This window comes from Bombina bombina, chromosome 5 (assembly GCF_027579735.1).
Source record: "Bombina bombina isolate aBomBom1 chromosome 5, aBomBom1.pri, whole genome shotgun sequence".
NCBI classification, from domain to species: domain Eukaryota; kingdom Metazoa; phylum Chordata; class Amphibia; order Anura; family Bombinatoridae; genus Bombina; species Bombina bombina.
This window is the reverse complement of record NC_069503.1, coordinates 247,356,959-247,376,048: the sequence shown is the minus strand read 5'-3', so window position 1 is coordinate 247,376,048 and position 19,090 is coordinate 247,356,959. Positions and strand designations below refer to the sequence as shown.

General features: G+C 37.8%; 2 protein-coding genes across 2 annotated transcripts in view; one reads left to right on the top strand and one right to left on the bottom strand.

The window, feature by feature from the left end:
• The first annotated feature begins 2,271 nt into the window (after positions 1 to 2,271).
• The window catches only part of THNSL1 (threonine synthase like 1), a 52,145-nt gene continuing 35,326 nt past the window's right edge, over positions 2,272 to 19,090 (top strand). Inside the window, exon 1 of the mRNA XM_053713933.1 lies at positions 2,272 to 2,339. The gene's annotated coding sequence lies outside the window, so the exon portion shown is untranslated. The remainder of the gene's footprint in view (positions 2,340 to 19,090) is intronic.
• ENKUR (enkurin, TRPC channel interacting protein) overlaps positions 3,144 to 19,090 on the bottom strand; it is a 35,846-nt gene continuing 19,899 nt past the window's right edge. The window contains exons 3-6 of the mRNA XM_053713934.1: positions 12,116 to 12,261; positions 7,706 to 7,959; positions 4,892 to 5,038; positions 3,144 to 3,566 (exon numbers count right to left, since the gene is read on the bottom strand). Of these exons, the coding sequence (XP_053569909.1) occupies positions 3,393 to 3,566; positions 4,892 to 5,038; positions 7,706 to 7,959; positions 12,116 to 12,261 (721 nt within the window). The 3' untranslated portion in view covers positions 3,144 to 3,392. The remainder of the gene's footprint in view (positions 3,567 to 4,891; positions 5,039 to 7,705; positions 7,960 to 12,115; positions 12,262 to 19,090) is intronic.

Below are 19,090 nucleotides of genomic sequence, written 5' to 3'. Positions count from 1 at the left end.
TAAAGCCTCCACTACCCAACTGCAAGGAATGACGTGGAATACGGCTATACCCCAAAACTTGCTTGTAGATTAAATCAACATTTTTCTTCAGACACCTAAACTTCACCTCCTCCATGCACCGAAGTGAAAGAGAATGACTGGGGGTTGTGGGTAAGGGAGTGATACGTAGCAGTTTAACTGTGGTGCTCTTTGCCTCCTCCTGCTGGCCAGGAGTGATATTCCCAACAGTAAATACTCAAGCCGTGGACACCATATCTTATGAAAGAAAGATAGATAATCCCTTTATTTACCATTCCTCAGTTTTGCATAACGAACACTGTTATATAAATATACTTTTTACCTCTGTAATTACCTTGCAAGTGAAGGTTTTGAGATCCTTTAGCAATGAGAGAAGTGTCTCGGATCTTGACCTTGGCAGAACTCAATAAATAATCAATCCCACATGCTAAGCCTTGTGGACTCTCACCACCATGAAATAAAGAAATGTACCAGGTAAGCATAAATTATTTTTTTCATTGTTTGGGGGGATACAGATCTTTTATGATATATATATTTTATTGCTCTTGAAAAAGGTAGTTAAGTTAAACTGCTAAAACACTGGGGGGCATATCTATCAAGCTCCGTATGGAGCTTGAAGCCCCGTGTTTCTGGCGAGCCTTCAGGCTTACCAGAAACACCAGTTATGAAGCAGCGCTCTAACGACCGCTGCTCCATAACCTGTCCGCCTGCTCTGAGCAGACCGACAGACATCGCCCCAATTCAACCCGATTGAGTCCGATCGGGTTGATTGACACCTCCCTGCTGATTGGCCGTGAATCTGCAGGGGGCGGCGTTGCACCAGAGCTGCTGGTGCAATGCTGAATGCGGACCTGATCCACAATGTCGGATCAGGTCCGACAGACCTTTGTTAAATAGGCCCCCTAGAGTTGAGCTTTTAACTCCGAAGTAAAGTTGTTTTTGCTGTTTTCCAGGTTGAAGTTTCTTTAATAAATTATTTGTGATTTCATCTTTCATCCATCTGTGTATTTTCCATTTAGTGATACTAGGCCAGATTACAAGTGGCATGCTATTTTCACTCACTTTTCACTTTCACTCACGCACAAACACTACCAGAAGTAAACACTTATCGCTTGCGTGGCAACCTGACACTGCATTAGACCTACAGCGCTAACCCAAAGGTAGTAATGAATATTTTACATTACAATGTTCTTCACATAGAGGAAAATGTGTGTGTATGTATGTATATATGTATATATGTGTGTATATATAACGACCCCAAACACACCTCCTAGACAGCCACTGCCATGCATGTCTCCAGACCTAAACCCTATTGAGCATCTGTGGGGCATCATCAAACGGAAGGTGGGGGAGCACAAGGGCTCTAACATCCACCAGCTCCGAGATGTCGACAAGGAGGAGTGGAAGAGGACTCCAGTGGCAACCTGCTCTGGTGAACTCCATGCCCAAGAGGGTTAAGGCAGTGCTGGAAAATAATGGTAGCCACACAAAATATTGACACTATGGACCCAATTTGGACATTTCCACTTAGGGGTATACTAACTTTTGTTGCCAACGGTTTAGACATTAATGGCTGTGTGTGGAGTTATTTAGAGGGGACAGCAAATTTACATTGTTATACAGGCTGTACACTCACTACTTTACATTGTAGCAAAGTGTCATTTCTTCAGTATTGTCACATGAAAAGATATAAAATATTTACAAAAATGTGAGGGGTGTACTCACTTTTGTGAGATACTGTGTGTATATATATATATATATATATATATATATACGTTTATATGTGTGAATATGTATGTATATACATATATACACATATAAACACATAAATGCACATGTATACACACATATATATATATATATATATATATATATATATATACACATACACATAGTAAGTTATATATATTTATATATTACAGCCCTTTCCATTCAAACGCCTTGTCATATACCATATATATTTTTTTTAACCCTTATATCATTTTTTTCTTAATATTTCTATGAATAGTTTTTTAATAGATAGTATATATTTGAGTGTAACACTTTATTTTAATGTATTTATGTTGTGTTTGGTGCAACTTTAAATTTATCCCTAACCCTTTATGCAAGGACTTCAGTCGAGCTTGTGCAGTCGGCTTTACTTTCAACTTGCAATATGAGTGAAAGTTAACACAGGCATAATATCACGTGTGTGCTAACATTAGCATGTCACTTGTAATCTAGCCCTCTGTGGGTTTATAACACACTACACTATTTTGAGCTCTTCTACTCTGAGGTTTCCGTGGAGAGACAGAGGTTTTACAGCCTTCATCCCTGGAGAGGTTGGTGTGCAGATTTGATATACAGCCAAGTAGTTATAGAAAGCAAATTATAAAGGTGTTTGCTACTCACTATCATATCAGAAGCTACTCTCATAACTATTACGTAGCTCTTATGTAAGCCCTTTGCTGCACAGGAAGACATTGTTTTTCTCTGCAATGTAGAGTGTGTAACATGTCATTCTTTAAAAAGTAAGCACCCTGAATCACATGCATATATACTTATCTTTAACATTAACTTTCCCTTTACCCTTATTTGAATGGATAGATTATTCTTTTTTTCAAATGAGAAATGTTGATCACCTGCCCACAAAATACTAAGGACATTTTTATGGTGAAGAGTGGGGCTTTTATATCTCTTTTATCTTACGTGCAGTGGGATCCTTCTTTTTATAAATGCAAATTCATTCTTTTGATAGAAGGGTTACATTCTCTTCCAATTTACAGGTTATTCACCTGCCCGACTAAAAAACAAGGGGTATTCCCATCACCACCCAAAATCCACACAGAAGGACATGAGAATACATTTTAGAAAGAGTAGCACTCCGTCTTTCCATGAGGGGTTTTATACCCCTTTTATTAGATAAGAAAATGTCACAAACAAATCGTTTGCATTCCAAATTGTGTTATTTTGCTATGTCGGAAATTTCTGCAAACTGATGTTATTTTGTAAAAGTGCTTAGTCTGCAGGGAAAAAAAATAATGTGTAATTTTTGTGACTTACACAGAAATAGCACTTACATTAAATTAATATCTAAATGCAACAAGTCTAAAAGACTAAAATAACTTCAGCACATAAATGTGAAGTGGTTTAGTAGTAAAAGGTTTCATTTATTTTTCACTTGAAATTGGATCAGTAAAATTGCCTTTAAATAAATTTGTGTCCATTTAGTATTGTTTTATCTGAAGATACTGATTCCATCTGTATAAATAACACGTTGACAAAATAAAACAATATACAGCAAATAAGTATCCAAAATACACAAATTCTATATGAAACATTTATTTTTAACTGACAAGTATGTTATATAGCAGGTGGTCATGTTGTAGTGACATCTATTTATTTGCAATGTAGATCATTTTGTGTCTTTCAATCAGGTCAATATCTCGCTCCAACTGTCTCATTTCCTCCTCTAATCTTTCTTTATGTGCTTTTTTTGGAAGTGTATCAATCACTACTGAAAGCGCTTGGTATTCATGGTGTAATTCATCCCAGTTTTTCTTCAGCCCCTGAAAAATAAAAAGAATTCATTTCGAGGGTTGCAAGAATCCTACATTTTTTGTAGCAGAAATAAAAAGGTCTAAAACTGCTTACTCCTAAATTATTCACATATTATGATGTGCCTTTTTTAGATTTGAGATATATTTTCAAACATATAACACCACACTATTATGTTAAAACACTGAAGTAGGGGTAACATGGTTTATTAGTGTTAATTGTTAAAAATTAAAATGAATTATGATAATTATAAATAATCATTAGTCTGTTAATGGGACATTTAAATCAATTTATATACAGTGTTCTACACAGAAAATGTTGCCACCTGGTGGGGGCAGTGTAATACTTATATATAAAATGATAACAGTTTCTGCTATACAAGGCACAAATTGATTGCATAATTTAAGCAAAATGTTTTTAATGATAATCTGCACAATAAGCATTACAAATTATAACATTAGTATAATATTGTTTTACATTTTAGCCAGGTCGTAAATAAAATCAGCCTGGTGCTGCATCCATTAAAAAGACCATTGGGAGAAAACTGATATATGTGTGTGTCTAGTGTAAATTAGCAATTAGAGTACTGAAATGCAGACGATCTGTATATAAAACAGGCACTTTAAAAGAATTTCAGACTCATGCTTTAAGAGAATGAAGCAAATGGGATAATAGATATAAATTGGAAAGTTGGTTAAAATTGCATCCTCTATCTAAATCACGAAAGTAAACTTTTGGGTTTCATGTCCCTTTAATGGCAGTATGTTTCTGATTGGCTTACAAAGTTTCCAACATTCTGTCTCAGTATCTTCTTCCCTATATATTTAATCTAATATACTAATTTGCCTCCGCTCTTAAACCACCAAGCCACACTCATAGGTTGATAGTGGCCCTGGGACTTAATCACACACTATGCATGCCGACTCCCAGTCATGGATATATAACTTTTTTTAACAATGCTATTGGTAATCTAATTATGCAATGTATGTACCGTTATGAATGTAACATAAATTTGACTAGTGCTGTGTTATATGTTGGCACTTTATGAATAACAGATAGATATAACTAATTCTACTACTGCTACTAATACAAATATTTACTTCAAATGTACTTTGTTCTTTTGGTATCCATTGTTGAAAAGGGATATGTACATATCCTAGTGGGAGCTAGCTGGTGATTGATTGGTGCCTGCACACGTCTCTTGTGATTGGCTAACTAGATGTGTTCAATTAGCTTAAGCAAAGGGTATCAATGGAATGAAGCAGATTTGCTAATAAAAGTAAATTGGAAAGTTGTTTAAAATGGTATGTTCTATCTGAATCCTAAAAAAATGTACCTCCAAAGCGCTCTGCCTTTCCTCCTCAGCCAGCTGTTTCATTGCGCCCATCTTAATTCGCTCTTTCACATACGCATCATACTCTTCTTGGGCCATTTTTATCTCCTCGTTTCGCTTAACTAAATATTCAGGAGGGGCACCATAATCCTTTAAAGAGAAACAAATTTGAATGAGTTAAAGTGATTGTAAATTTTACTTGATGAAATCAAACATACTTGCTCAGAATGTTATAAATATGTAAACCGCATTCATATAAACATAAAAAACAAATGCAATAAACTTTTATTTCATTTTTTACTTATCGTAGTTGTAAGTACTCGACTCCTCCCAACCGTCTTCTTCCTGGTTAGGAGCCCTACATCCGATGCCTCATTTTAATATTTTACTCCCACTCCATGACGTTTGTTGTAAGCTCGTTCACGAGCAGGGCCGACATTTGCGCATGCGATTAAACAATTGCGGAGAAATCGCGCATGCGTATAGCGACCAATACTACAGAAAACAACAGCTCCTCAGCTCTTGGAATGAATGAAATTCAAGAGGTATTGCGCATGCGAGACTCGAGGACGAGCATGGAGTATGCTACGTCATCGGGTAGCTCACGCATGCGCATTTAAAGAAAGTGACGTGAGGAACAAAGATCCTGACGCCCCGGGGAAGCAAAAAACAAGCAGACAGAGAAGTGTCAATCAAAAAAGAAAAGTGGGACCAAAAATGCAGGCGGAGGAATCGGCGAAAACAATAGTAATTAAAATGATATATATTGACTTTAGTTTACATCTTGGGAAAATATGATGAATGAGACTAGGGTTTATTTGTGAAATTAAATACTTTGAGGCAGAGATGTTTGTTTGACTTTACATGCACTTTAAGGACAATAAACTTGCCACACAAATAGAATCAAGCCATTTTTCAAAATAAGGAATCTATGCACATTTTCCAATACAGGGGCATGGAAGTAACTTAAAGATTGACATTCAAAAAAATTATCCTTTTTTTGCATTCTTTCCTGTATATTTTTTGCTATTTTGTATATTTCTAAAAAAGAAAGTTATAAATAAAGTTATTTTCTAAAAGTGCTTGCTCTGCTGAAAACAGGTATGATATATGTGGGTACTTTACACTGAAACTCATGTTTAAATGCCAACAGCTAAACCTGCTTCAGCACAGGGGTGTGACATAATATGGCAAAATAGGTTTAAAATGCACCCTTGTGTAATACTCCCAAATCCTCCAAAGTTATAAGCGTTTGAGAAGTGGTATTCAACATGAAATGCTCATTTAAACTTAATTTGTTAACATCTGCTCTACATTTCCTCGGTTTAATGCCTCTTTAAACACGTATTTCATGCAATTTTCAACAATTTTTAACCAAATTTTTTATTTGCAACAAAAAATATTTACCCACTTTTGCCTAGATTACGAGTGGAGCACAATATTCCACTTATATATTTGCGCTCCACTCAGTAATACCAGTGCTTGAAAGCCTGCTTCTATAAGCTCCAATGTGAGCCTCGTTCTAATGGCGTGAGACGCAGCAAAGCACCTACAGCAGCGCAGGGGGCAATTCGTGCAGCAGGGGGCAATTCGTGCAGCATTGGGCAGCAAAATAAAAATATATGTGGATATATGCATATATATGTTTTTGTTTATGTGTGTATATACACACTAATACATAAATATACTGTATATGTATATAAGCATATACATATATATTTATTTACAGTAAAAACACAGTCCCCTTTCACTTCAATGTAAAGGCACTTTCACACCAACATTCCCTCACTTTAACCCCTTATAACTGCTTTGTGTAGAAAAAAAAAGCTCATATTTTTATTTATATTGAGGAACTGTCCACTTTACTATGGGGGCAATTAAGATTTGTAATCTAGCCCTTTATATTTGCTAGTTTGTACAAACTATTTATATATTTTCTGCCTAAAATTGCTAACGACGGCTCTGAGCCGTTGCAAATTGTCCCAGTCAGGTGCTGATGACGGCTCTGAGCCGTTGCAAATTGTCCCAGTTGGTGCCGACGACGGCTCAGAGCAGTCTCTAGCACTCATCCACCTTGAAGGCAATCTGGGGGCTCCTACCCCGGCGATCTAGCCTGTATAGTGATAGGCATAACCAGGGCTTCACGTTTCGAGTGTCTCCGCGCAACTTTATTTAAAATTTACATTAGACAGTATAGGGAAATGGGGGCATGATGCTTAGAAGCCTGTATCTCAGGCATTTAAGCAGATACAGACCCCCAACACCACTGTTGGAAAGGTAATCGGCTAACCTTTCTAACAGTGTAAGTCTTGGGATCTGGAAAAAAAAAATAAAAAAGTAAAAAAATAAATATATTTAAAAAATAAAAAAAAGCACCCAGGTGGGAAATGGCTTAGCACTCAAAGGGTTAAAGGGATATGAAACCCAAAAACTTTTTGTGTGATTCAGACAGAGCATATCATTTAAAAAAAGTTTCCAATTTATTATCAAATTTGCTTTGTTCCCATGATACAATGTATGGAAGAGATACCTAGGTAGGTGTCAGGAGCACTACATGGCAGGAAATAGGGCTGCCATCTAGTGTTCTTGCAAATGGATAACATTCTTGCAAAACCACTGCTATATAGTGCTCCAGAAATGGGCCGGCTCCTAAACATACGTCCCTGCTTTTCAACAAAAGATATCAAAAGAATGAAGAACATTTATAGAAGAGGTAAATTAGAAAGTTGTTTAAAATTACATGTTCAATCTGAATCATGAAAGGAAAATGTTGGGTTTCATATCTCTTAAAGAAACACATAATCTAGGAATACAAACCTTTTTTTTAATGTATTTAGGAACAAGACCGGAAGTCTCAAGTAGTTGTTTATCCCCTTTTTTACTGTCCACAATTATAGGCTGTGGCTTCTTGGGTACAGCCATGACGGCATCAGCTACATTGGTCTTTATGAAACTTTTATTGGTTTGCACTCCCATGATTGGCTGCTCTGTTCTGCGTGGAACCGGAGGACGCCTTCGTTCTTCATCCAGGCACCTGGGAGGTTTTTCTGTGGGGTCAATGGCAGCACTTTCTTGTGTTTTAAAAAAAAAAAATCAGACAAAGTAAATTAGTAAAAAAAAATAGGAATATATGTACAAAAGAAAGACGCATGTTAAGAAAATAAACAGTATTGAAAGATTATTATTAGAAGTACTGAAACGGTTGTACTGTGCAGTACTGTAAAATATTTATCAACGTGTTAAGAGGTAATACAAATAAAAATCATTCATAACTGCTACTTCATATACAAAGGTTACTAGAATTACAATTAAAAGGCATCTTCAGTGTCACTCTAATTTCTATGACATTACTGAGAGCTGATTCAAAAAGACTTGCAGCTAGATTGCGAGTTTTGTGTTAGTCTTAAAAAGCAGCGTTAGCCGGTCCTAACGCTGCTTTTAAACGCCCGCTGGTATTACGAGTCCTGCAGGTACAGGTGTACCGCTCCCTTTTTTGACCAGACTTGGAAATACCGCAAATCCACTTACGTAAATTGCGTATCCTCTTTTTTCAATGGGACTTGCATAGCGCAGGTATTACGAGTCTGCCAAAAAGTGAGCGGTAGACCCTCTCCTGTCAAGACTGGTAACGCATTCTAAAGTCAGTAGTTAAGAGTTTTACACTACAACGCCGTAGCATAAAACTCTTAACTAAAGTGCTGAAAAGTACACTAACACCCATAAACTACATATTAACCCCTAAATCGAGGCCCTCCTGCATCGCAAACACTAAAAAAAATATTTTAACCCCTAATCTGCCGAACCGGACATCGCCGCCACTATTATAAATATATTAACCCCTAAACCGCCACACTCCTGCCTCGCAAACATTAGTTAAATATTATTAACCCCTAATCTGCCGTCCCTAACATCGCCGACACCTACCTACATTTATTAACCCCTAATCTGCCGCCCCCAATGTATTAACCCCTAAACCTAAGTCTAACCCTAACGCCCCCTAACTTAAATATAATTTAAATAAATCTAAATAAAATTCCTAACATTAACTAAATAATTCCTATTTAAAACTAAATACTTACCTGTAAAATAAACCCTAAACTAGCTACAATATAACTAATAGTTACATTGCATCTAGCTTAGGGTTTATTTTTATTTTACAGGCAACTTTGTATTTATTTTAACTAAGTAGACTAGTTATTAAATAGGTATAAACTATTTAATAACTACCTAGCTAAAATAAATACAAGTTGACCTGTAAAATAAAACCTAACCTAAGTTACACTAACACCTAACACTACACTATAATTAAATTAATTCCCTAAATAAAATACAATTAAATACAATTAAATAAAATTAGCTAAAGTACAAAAAAAAAACAGGGTTGGTTGTGTAGGTGGTGGGTTTTAATGTTGGGGGGGATTTGTAATTTTTTTTACAGGTAAAAGAGCTGATTACTTTGGGCCAATGCCCCGCAAAAGGCCCTTTTAAGGGCTATTTGTAATTTAGTGTAGGGGTTATTTTCTGTAATTTAGTGGGGTTTTTTTTGTACTTTAGCTAATTTTATTTAATTGTATTTAATTTAGGGAATTAATTTAATTATAGTGTAGTGTTAGGTGTAATTGTAACTTAGGTTAGGTTTTTATTTTACAGGTACTTTTGTATTTATTTTAGCTAGGTAGTTATTAAATAGTTAATAACTATTTAATAACTATTCTACCTAGTTAAAATAAATACAAACTTGCCTGTAAAATAAAAATAAACCCTAAGCTAGCTACAATGTAACAGTTATATTGTAGCTAGCTTATGGTTTATTTTACAGGTAAGTATTTCGCTTTAAATAGGAATAATTTAGTTAATGATAGTAATATTTATTTCTATTTCTTTTAATTATATTTAAGTTAGGGGGTGTTAGGTTTAGGGTTAGACTTAGGTATAGGGGTTAATAACTTTAATATAGTGGCAGCGACGTTGGGGGCGCCAGATTAGGGGTTCATAAATGTAGGTAGGTAACGGCGATGTTAGGGCCGGCAGATTAGGGGTTACTAAAATTTAACTGTTTGCGGTGGTATAGGGGTTAATATGTTTATTATAGTGGCGGCAACGATGGGGGTGGCAGATTAGGAGTTAATAAGTGTAGGTAGCTGGCGGCAACATTAGGGGCGGTAGAGTAGGGGTTATTAAATATAATGTAGGGTTCGGCGATGTTGGGGGCAGCAGATTAGGGGTTCATAAGTATAATGTAGGTGGTGGCGGTGTCCGGAGCAGCAGATTAGGGGTTAATAATTATAATGTAGGTGTCGGCGATGTCGGGGGAGGCAGATTAGGAGTTAATAACTGTAAGATTAAGGGTGTTTAGACTCGGGGTTCATGTTAGGGTGTTAGGTGTAGACATAAAATGTATTTCCCCATAGGAATCAATGGAGCTGCGTTAAGGAGTTTTATGATGCTTTTTGGCAGGTGCTAAGACTTTTTTTCAGCCATCTCTCCCTGTTGATTCCTATGGGGAAATCGTGCACAAGCACGTTACACCAGCTCACCGCTGACTTAAGCAGCGCTGGTATTGGAGTGCGGTAATGAGCAAAATTTTGCTCAACGCTCACTTCTTGTCTTTTAACGACGGGTTTGTAAAAACTCGTAATACCAGCGCTGTAGGGAAGTGAGCGGTGAGGGAAAACTGCTCGTTAACATCGCACAGCCTCTAACGCAAAACTCGTAATCTGGGCCTCGGAGAGCTATCTCAATCCTTAGTAAGAAATTAGTATTAGTAAGTAAAATTCATATTGTCATAGAAATAACTGTCATTGCTTGTAGTTACAATGATATTAAGAAATATTATTGAACATTTAAAAGGACATACAAGTCCCTACATTATTATGGACAATTGGAAAAATAAGATGGGTTTTAATTCAAAATAGGGTACTTACATGGTTCCCCCTAAAAAAGAGATTAAAGGGACAGTAAAGTAAAAATGAAAGTTTTATAACATACTCCAATTTACTTCTATTATCAAATTTGCTTTGGTCTCTTGGTTTTCTTTGTTGAAGAGTACAGTAATGCACTACTGGGAATTGTTGAGTTAACACTGAGTTAAATATTGCATGCTCTGTCTGAAACATAAAAGTTTAATTTTGACTTAAAGGGATAGGAAAGTCATAATTAAACTTGCATGATTCAGATAGAGCATGCTACTTTAGGACACTTAAATTCACTTCTACTAAATATGCTTCGTTCTCTTGGTATCCCTTGTCGAAAAAGAATACGCACATATCCAACACTAGTGGGAGCTAGCTGCTGATTGCACATTTGTCTCTTGTAATTGGCTAACTAGATGTGTTCATCTAGCTGCCAGTAGTGCTCTGCTGCTCCTTCAGCAAATGATAACAAGAGAATGAAGCAAATTTGATAATAGAAGTAAATTGGAAAGTTGTTTAAAATGGTATGTTCTATCCAAATCATGAAAGAAATTGTTGGGGTTTCCTGTCCCTTTAACTGTCCTTTCAAGGCACTGCTGTCTCTAACAGGTTGCACTGCCCACTAAGTCTGTGTTCCCATTAGGGTTGCCACCTCGGCCATGTTTTCTGTGACACTTATAAGTTACACATGTTGCAGGGTAAGCAGGTGGGAACATGTATTGTGCCTCTGGACATCACATGATTAGTGCTGATGAACAGCACAATACATGTTCTTCCCTGCTTACCCTGCAACATGTGTAACTCATAAGTGTCCAGGAAAATATGGCTGTGGTGGCAACCCTAGTTCCCATGCAATGAGCTCCTATAGGCACCTTAAATCTACATTTTCTAAAGTATTTATGCTATTTACTTTCACAATCAGCCATAATAATACTGTTGGGACTTATTTGTATCTTTTATGCTTAACAGTCAAAATAATGTTTCCATTCTAGGTTGTAGACAAATAATATTATTAAGAAAGGACATTATACATTTAATTTACATGTACGACACGGAATGGCACCAGCATTTGCAACAATGTATGATGTGAGACAACAAATAGGGAAAATGCAAGTAAAAGTTAGGGGGAATCGGGAAATTGAGTAGGGATACTGGATGCAGAGAAGCTGTACATTAAACAGTGAACTGGAGATGCATTTATTTAGTACAAAATCTGGACCAGTATTTGGACATGAATAAGAGGTCAGACATAAAACTAGTCATATAGAAACTAGTGTACATGTTAGGCAGGTTTAGCAGATTCACATTCACATACTTTGTGCAAGTTTGAATTCATTTGTATGTTTATGCAGGAAATCCTTTGGTGACGGAACTTCTACTTTTGCTGGTCCTAAGGTTTTCCAGGCAGCCTTATTCTTTTGTTCCTCAGCCTTCACTGATTCTCTGAATGTTGACGTATATCTGTAAAATATAATGTCCGTGGTTAAACAAGCATATACTTGAAATAAAAGGAGAACACAGGGTAAAGGAGCTACCTAAAGATATGATAATACTTTTATGAATGGGGATCTTGAAAGTTGTAAAACTAAAAAAAAAAAAAAAGATCAAAATAAAGATCAAAACATTTTCTTCACAATTGTCCCAGTGCAGCAGAAGTTGTATCAGTTAAATAACAATAAACTTGCCTATATATAAATAGATCGTCTGGGGTTGTCATGTTCCTTGTTTAGAGGAGAATTGCCTGGTATTTGGGGGCTGGACTGACCATGTTGGCGGGATCAGACTGATATACTACAGGAAAGTTTTCCTCTGTGAAAAGCACAATTGGGTAGAAAGAAGCTACTCTCAGGTGGCAACCAGGCCATAGAATAAGCTATTGATGCTGCTGTTCGTTCCTGGCAGACTGCTTCTCTTTCTGTTTTGCATATGTAAATATGACCCTGGGGATAGTCTCCCTAAGGGTGATGGGGAAACAAGACGTGGACTCCTTGCCCAATGTGCTTAGAGGGATATGGCTGCACCTCACTGATGAGGCCCAAAAAAGACGAAACGATCGTCTGGGGTTGTCATGTTCCTTGTTCAGAGGAAAATTGCCTGGTATTTCGGGGCTGGACTGACCATGTTGGCAGGATCAGACTGATATATTACAGGAAAGTTTTATAAAATTAAACACTTTGACATTGCCATATAAAATGTGTAATTATACGGAGTAATACAACTTTACAGTATACTTTCATTATTTGTTTTGTCCCCTTTACAATTCGACAGAGTTTCTTTAAAGAAAAGGGCACCATTATGTTGTCATTTAGTTATGCTAAGCCCGTTTATGTCATATTCCCTCATGAGGACAGTTAGAAACAGTTATTAATGAGCTGAAATAACTATGTCACAGGGTTAGCATTGTTATATGCCACACAGCCATTGTTTGCAACTCTTTTATATCTGTCCCCACTTGTCCTCAGCAAAATAAATTACTTAAAGGGACACAAAAAACACATTTTCTTTCATTATTTAGACAGAACATGTAATTTTAAACAACTTTCTAATTTACTTTTATTATCAAATTTTTTCATTCTCTTAGTATCTGTCAAAAGCAGCAACATCAGCTCAGGACTGTGCACGTGTCTGGTGCACTATTTGGCAAAAAATTGTAAGAATGCTGATCATTTGAAAGAGTACTATATGGCAGCACTATTTTCTGACATGTAATACTCCACACACCTACCTAGGTATCTCTTCAACAAAAACAAAAAGAAGAAGGTGCTCCAATGGTGCAGTGAAATAGAGTAAATGTGATTCTTTCCCATAAAATCCCCTCAAATGTAGGTGGGTACTCACAAACGGAGCGCACTATAATGCAGTGCTATTCACGCAGGCTGGATTGATTAGAGCCCACCAGCTAGCTCCCACAGGATTCCAAGAGACCTCAAATCTGGAATGCAGGGATAGAAAACAAGGGAGGCAAACAAAAAGGACTCCAATAGTGCAGATAGTCACTAAAGTATTTAGGTACCCAAAGGTAGAATCCCCTATAAATGGATACTCACATAGGCAGCGCACTATAATACAGTGCAGGTTGTGCAGGCTGGCATATCAGAGTTCACCAGCTAACTCACTCCAGTATGCAGGATCCACAGTCCACCAGAGTAAACAATTCCCTCAAAAAAGCTCACAAACCAAATAATGTTGAATTAAAATATCCCAAGATTTGAGATATGATTTATTAAAAATAATGTATTAAAAAACAATACAAAAACCTTTTCTGCTACGCGTTTCAAGGTGCTAGTGACACCCTTTCATCAGGCAGTGATAAGTGAGCTATACAAAATACACACTATATATAAAGCACAAACAGTATACAATGATTAAAAACATATTGCCTGCACATGTTGAAGTTTGATCACATGGTTCCTAATCAATGATAGCCTGCAGCTGCTTACATTGAAGAGACATAGACACATTTCCCCTTTCTCAAATACACACTAAGCTGGTGGGCTCTAATCAATCCAGCCTGCGTGAATAGCACTGCATTATAGTGCGCTCCTTTTGTGAGTACCCACCTACAGTTGAGGGGATTTTATGGGAAAGAATTACTTTTTCTCTATTTCACTACCATTGGAGCGCCTTCTTTTTGTTTTTGCTTAGATCATCCATCTGTTTTTATGAAGAGCTGACCCTGGTGATAGTCTAACTTCAGCGACAGCCTGTGGTGGGCGCCTTTGTTTTTGGACACCATCTTTTGGATGGCTTCAAATTGGTATCTCTTCAACAAAGAATACCATGAAAATTAAGTAAATGGAAACTTTTTTTAAATCGTATGCCCTGTCTGAATCCCAAAAGAAAATGTTTGGGTTTCATATCCCTTTAAGGGAAATTTAGCTTTCAACATGGCTGCACACAAACACATCTACATGCTACTCATTGCTTTGAATACATTATAGCTAGCATTTATCACATAGTTTAATAGTATTGTCCCTCTGAGAGTTTATGCAGTTACTTCTAATCGCAAGAAACATTATTTATTTAGTTCATTAAACTCAAGTAGGCAATAATGTCTTGTTTAAATTTTAAAAATAACTTTAAAAAACAGAGATTTGAGTAATATCCTGATTAAAGCTTTATTATGAGATTAAAGGAATATGGAAGTCAAAATAGAACTTTTGTGGCTCTGACACAGCATACAGTTTTAAGGCACATTCACTCTTGGTATGCTTGTTGAAAAAATACCTAGGTAGGCTCAGGGTACTGGGGGCTAGGTGGTGATTGGTGGCTAGACACTATGGGGCTGATTTATGAAAAAAAAATATATGCTTACCTGATAAATTTCTTTGTTTCCGGATATGGTGAGTCCACAACATCATCAATTACTGTTTGGAATATCACTTCTGGCCAGCAGGAGGAGGCAAAGAGCACCACAGTTAAACTATTAAGTATAAATACAGGGATATCTGTGATAAGAAGTACCACAGGTCTCCTATAGGAGGCGCTAATATACAATGATAGATATTGCTAAAATCAGTGTGCAACTCGTCACACAATATACATAATGTAAAGAAATTAAAATTGTTAAAAGTATGTGTATATACAGACGTGGCACGTGACCAATCTGGCAATAGATAAATTCAAATGGTATCCAACAAAGTCCAAATATAGAACAGGCAGCTCTCGGTCTTCACCCAAACGATGGTGTAGCTTCTAAAATGGATAACTGTAATGAAAACAGAAACAGAGGCGCCACATGTGTAGATCAATAAAAGCTGACAATATCCAGGCAATACAAGATACAGGGTACTCACAAACGTGAAGGCACTCTCTTGTGCCTGTAGGAGCAGGCTGTTATTCTCACAGCAAACCAGCTGGCTGTACAAGGGAATCCCTGTCGTGATATCCTGTGGTTCTAGTTGTCCCAACAGCAACCCTTGCCTGGGTCACTTTCAGCAGAAAGGAACTGGAGTGAAGAGGGGAGAAAGGCTAAACAGCCCTTAGGTTACTTGCAAGGGAAATGCCACACTAAGACCAGACTTGTAAGAAATAAACCAAGTATTTTATTGTTCAAAAATAAAAATACCATCAGTGCAACGAATTACAGCTGGGTGTGTTAAAAAGCAAATCTCCTTGTATGTACAGAGATAATAGCGACGCGTTTCTCAGGGATAACCCTGTTTCATCAGGCCTGGGGATTCCCTTGTACAGCCAGCTGGTTTGCTGTGAGAATACCAGCCTGCTCCTCCAGGCACAAGAGAGTGCCTTCACGTTTGTGAGTACCCTGTATCTTGTATTGCCTGGATATTGTCAGCTTTTATTGATCTACACATGTGGCGCCTCTGTTTCTGTTTTCATTACAGTTATCCATTTTAGAAACTATTAAGTATCACTTCCCTTCCCATAAACCCCAGTCATTCAACCAAAGGTAATGGAGAAAAAGGAGTAACACAAAGGTGTAGAGGTGCCTGAGGTTTAGTAAAAAAACAACTGTCTAAAAATAAAGGGCGGGGTCCTGGACTCACCATATCCGGAAAGAAATTTATCAGGTAAGCATAAATTTTTGTTTTCTTTCCTAAGATATGGTGAGTCCACAACGTCATCAATTACTGTTGGGAACCAATATTCAAGCTTGAGGACACAGATGACTAGGGAGGGACAAGACAGGCAGACCTAAACAGAAGGCACCACCGCTTGAAGAACTTTTCCTCCAAAAGAAACATTGTCCGAGGCAAAAAAAAATCAAATTAATAAAATTTGGAAAAAGTATGCAAAGAAGACCAAGTTGCAGCCTTGCAAAACCAATCCACAGAAGTTTAATCTGTGAAAGCCCAAAAAGAAGAGACAACCCTCGTGTAATGAGCCATAACGTTCTCAGGAGACTGCAGCCCCGCAGTCTGAAAAGTAAACAAATTAAACTTCTCAACCAGAGAAAAGAGAAGTAGCAGTAGCTTTCTGTTACAGAGAAAACAAACAAAAACATCCAAATTGTGCACACACATTCCTCAAGAGATAAGAATGAGGACATAGAGAGGAAACAACAAATTCCCAAACAATATTTCCACTTAGGATAAATAACCGCCTTATCCAAAATAAAATAAAGCGAATCACACTGCAAAGCCGAGAGTATCTAAACTCTCCAAGCAGAAGAATAGCAAAAAAAGAAAACTTCTAAGATAAAAATTTAAAATCTAGGGAATGCTATGAGCCTGCTGCAAAACCTTAAAACCAAGGTTAAAGCTCCAAGAGGAACAACAGTCTTAAACACAGGCCTGATACTAACCAGGGTTTGACAAAAAGATTACACGTCTGGCACATCCGCCAGACACTTGTGGAAAAAAAGAATAAACGCAGAAATCTGACCTTTCAGAGAACTGACTGACAAACTGTCCTCCAGACCTTCCCGGAAAAAGGGCAAAACCCCTAGGAATCCTTACCCTACTTCCAAGAGTAGTCCTGGGATTCACACCAATCAGGGAATATACGCCATAACTTATGGTAAAAGTTACCAGTAACAGGCTTGCGAGCCTGAATAATGGTCTCAATGACCGATTCAGGAAAATCACGCTTAGACAGAACTAAGCAGGCCGGGACTGACCATAGGGCATACCAGGCAAATGCCCGGTGGGCCACCAGATACCTTAGCCCCGCCCACCAAGTGCTTTCACTTTGGCACTTAGTTTGCCGCAAAATTTTATTTATTGAAATTAAATAATTGTGACATGCTGTTGAGGGGCGGGCCACAGGTTACCTGTTAGATAATGTCACTTTTGGCCGGGATGGCCCATAAAATACTGTCTGGCGGCCGCACAACTAAGTGCCATCACAGATCACTGAGCTGAGCTAGCACTCTGAGCGACTGACAACACGCACGTGGCCATGGCTGCCATCAGGGGCTGACAGCCAGCCCAGCGGTTAATGCAGTCAGGGCCCATGCCGGCAGCCACCAAGCAAGCTCATCACAGATCACTGAGCTCAGCTACCACTCTGAGGGACTGACAAGACACACGCGCGCCATCAGGGGCTGACAGCCAGTGGTTAATGCAGTCAGGGCCCACGCCAGCAAGCTCAGCCGAGTGAGTGCCACCAGAGGTGGGTGAGTACAGGCCTGTATGGGGCCGGCCCAGCCGGGGGCCAGTGGTAATGGATAGAGATGGAGGGAAGAGGAGGGGGACTAGAGGATGGAGCAGGGCGGAGGCAAAGAGACCGGTAGTAAAACAGAGTTCTACCAGTCAGCCCCAGCGAGGCACTAAATAAAATATTGTTTTAGGAAAATAACAGTAAGAGGGAAGGTATATTGTAAAAAAGATTGAATGTCCCCTGCGTGTTCTGCATGATTTTTATTTCTTTTTTTTTTAAGGTACAGGCACTAGGATGTTGTTAAAATAACCATTTATGTCATATGTCCAGACAAATGGTTGACCTTTTTTAATAAATTATTTGAATTGTTTATTAAAAATAAAGCCACTTGCACTTGTGTATATTCCTTTCTGAAATATCTGGCTCCTAACATTTGTGGTTGGCTCCTGAATATACAGTATCTGTATATTGGGCCAGAGAGTGTGCACACAGTTTTTACTGCACACAGCTTGTTTCCCATCCTGCTATTTTAGATGAGCAAAGTAAAACATGGTTGCCAGTAAATATCAAGTTAGCAGCAGTACGTGGGTGAAGAAAGTGACAGCCCAGGCCTTTCCTGTGTGCAGGTTGGAGGCGGTCATAGGTGTATGCGCTATCTTGTGCAAAACCAAGAGAGGACTCAAACAAAATAAAAGCAAGATATGACATATTTCAGCCTGCCTGCACTTTGATATGCAAGCAACTACATAGTATAGTGCGTCCTCTGGAGTGGGTATATGGAGCGGTGTGTATGTTGTGTGTATGCGGTGTGGTATGGTGTTATGTGGTGTGGCATGATGTGGAGTGGTGTGTATGTGGAGCAGTGTGTATGTGGTCAGTTAATGGGCCAGCTAAGGCTTCTAAGCTTACATTCCTGCTATTTCAAATAAAGATTTCAAAAATGATAATAGGAGTAAATTAGAAAGTTGTTTAAAATTGCATGCTGTATCTGAATCATGAAATATTTTTTTTAAAATGTTTTTGTCACTTAAACAAGTATTATACTTGCCATGCTTGGTATACAGTTAAAGGGACAGTAACCAACACTGTTATATTAATATACTTTTAACCTCTGTGATTACCTTGTATCTAAGCATCTGCAGACTGCCCCCTTATCTCAGTTATTTTAACAGACATGCATTTTAGTCAATCAGTGCCCTCTCATACGTAACTCCATGGGCGTTACGTG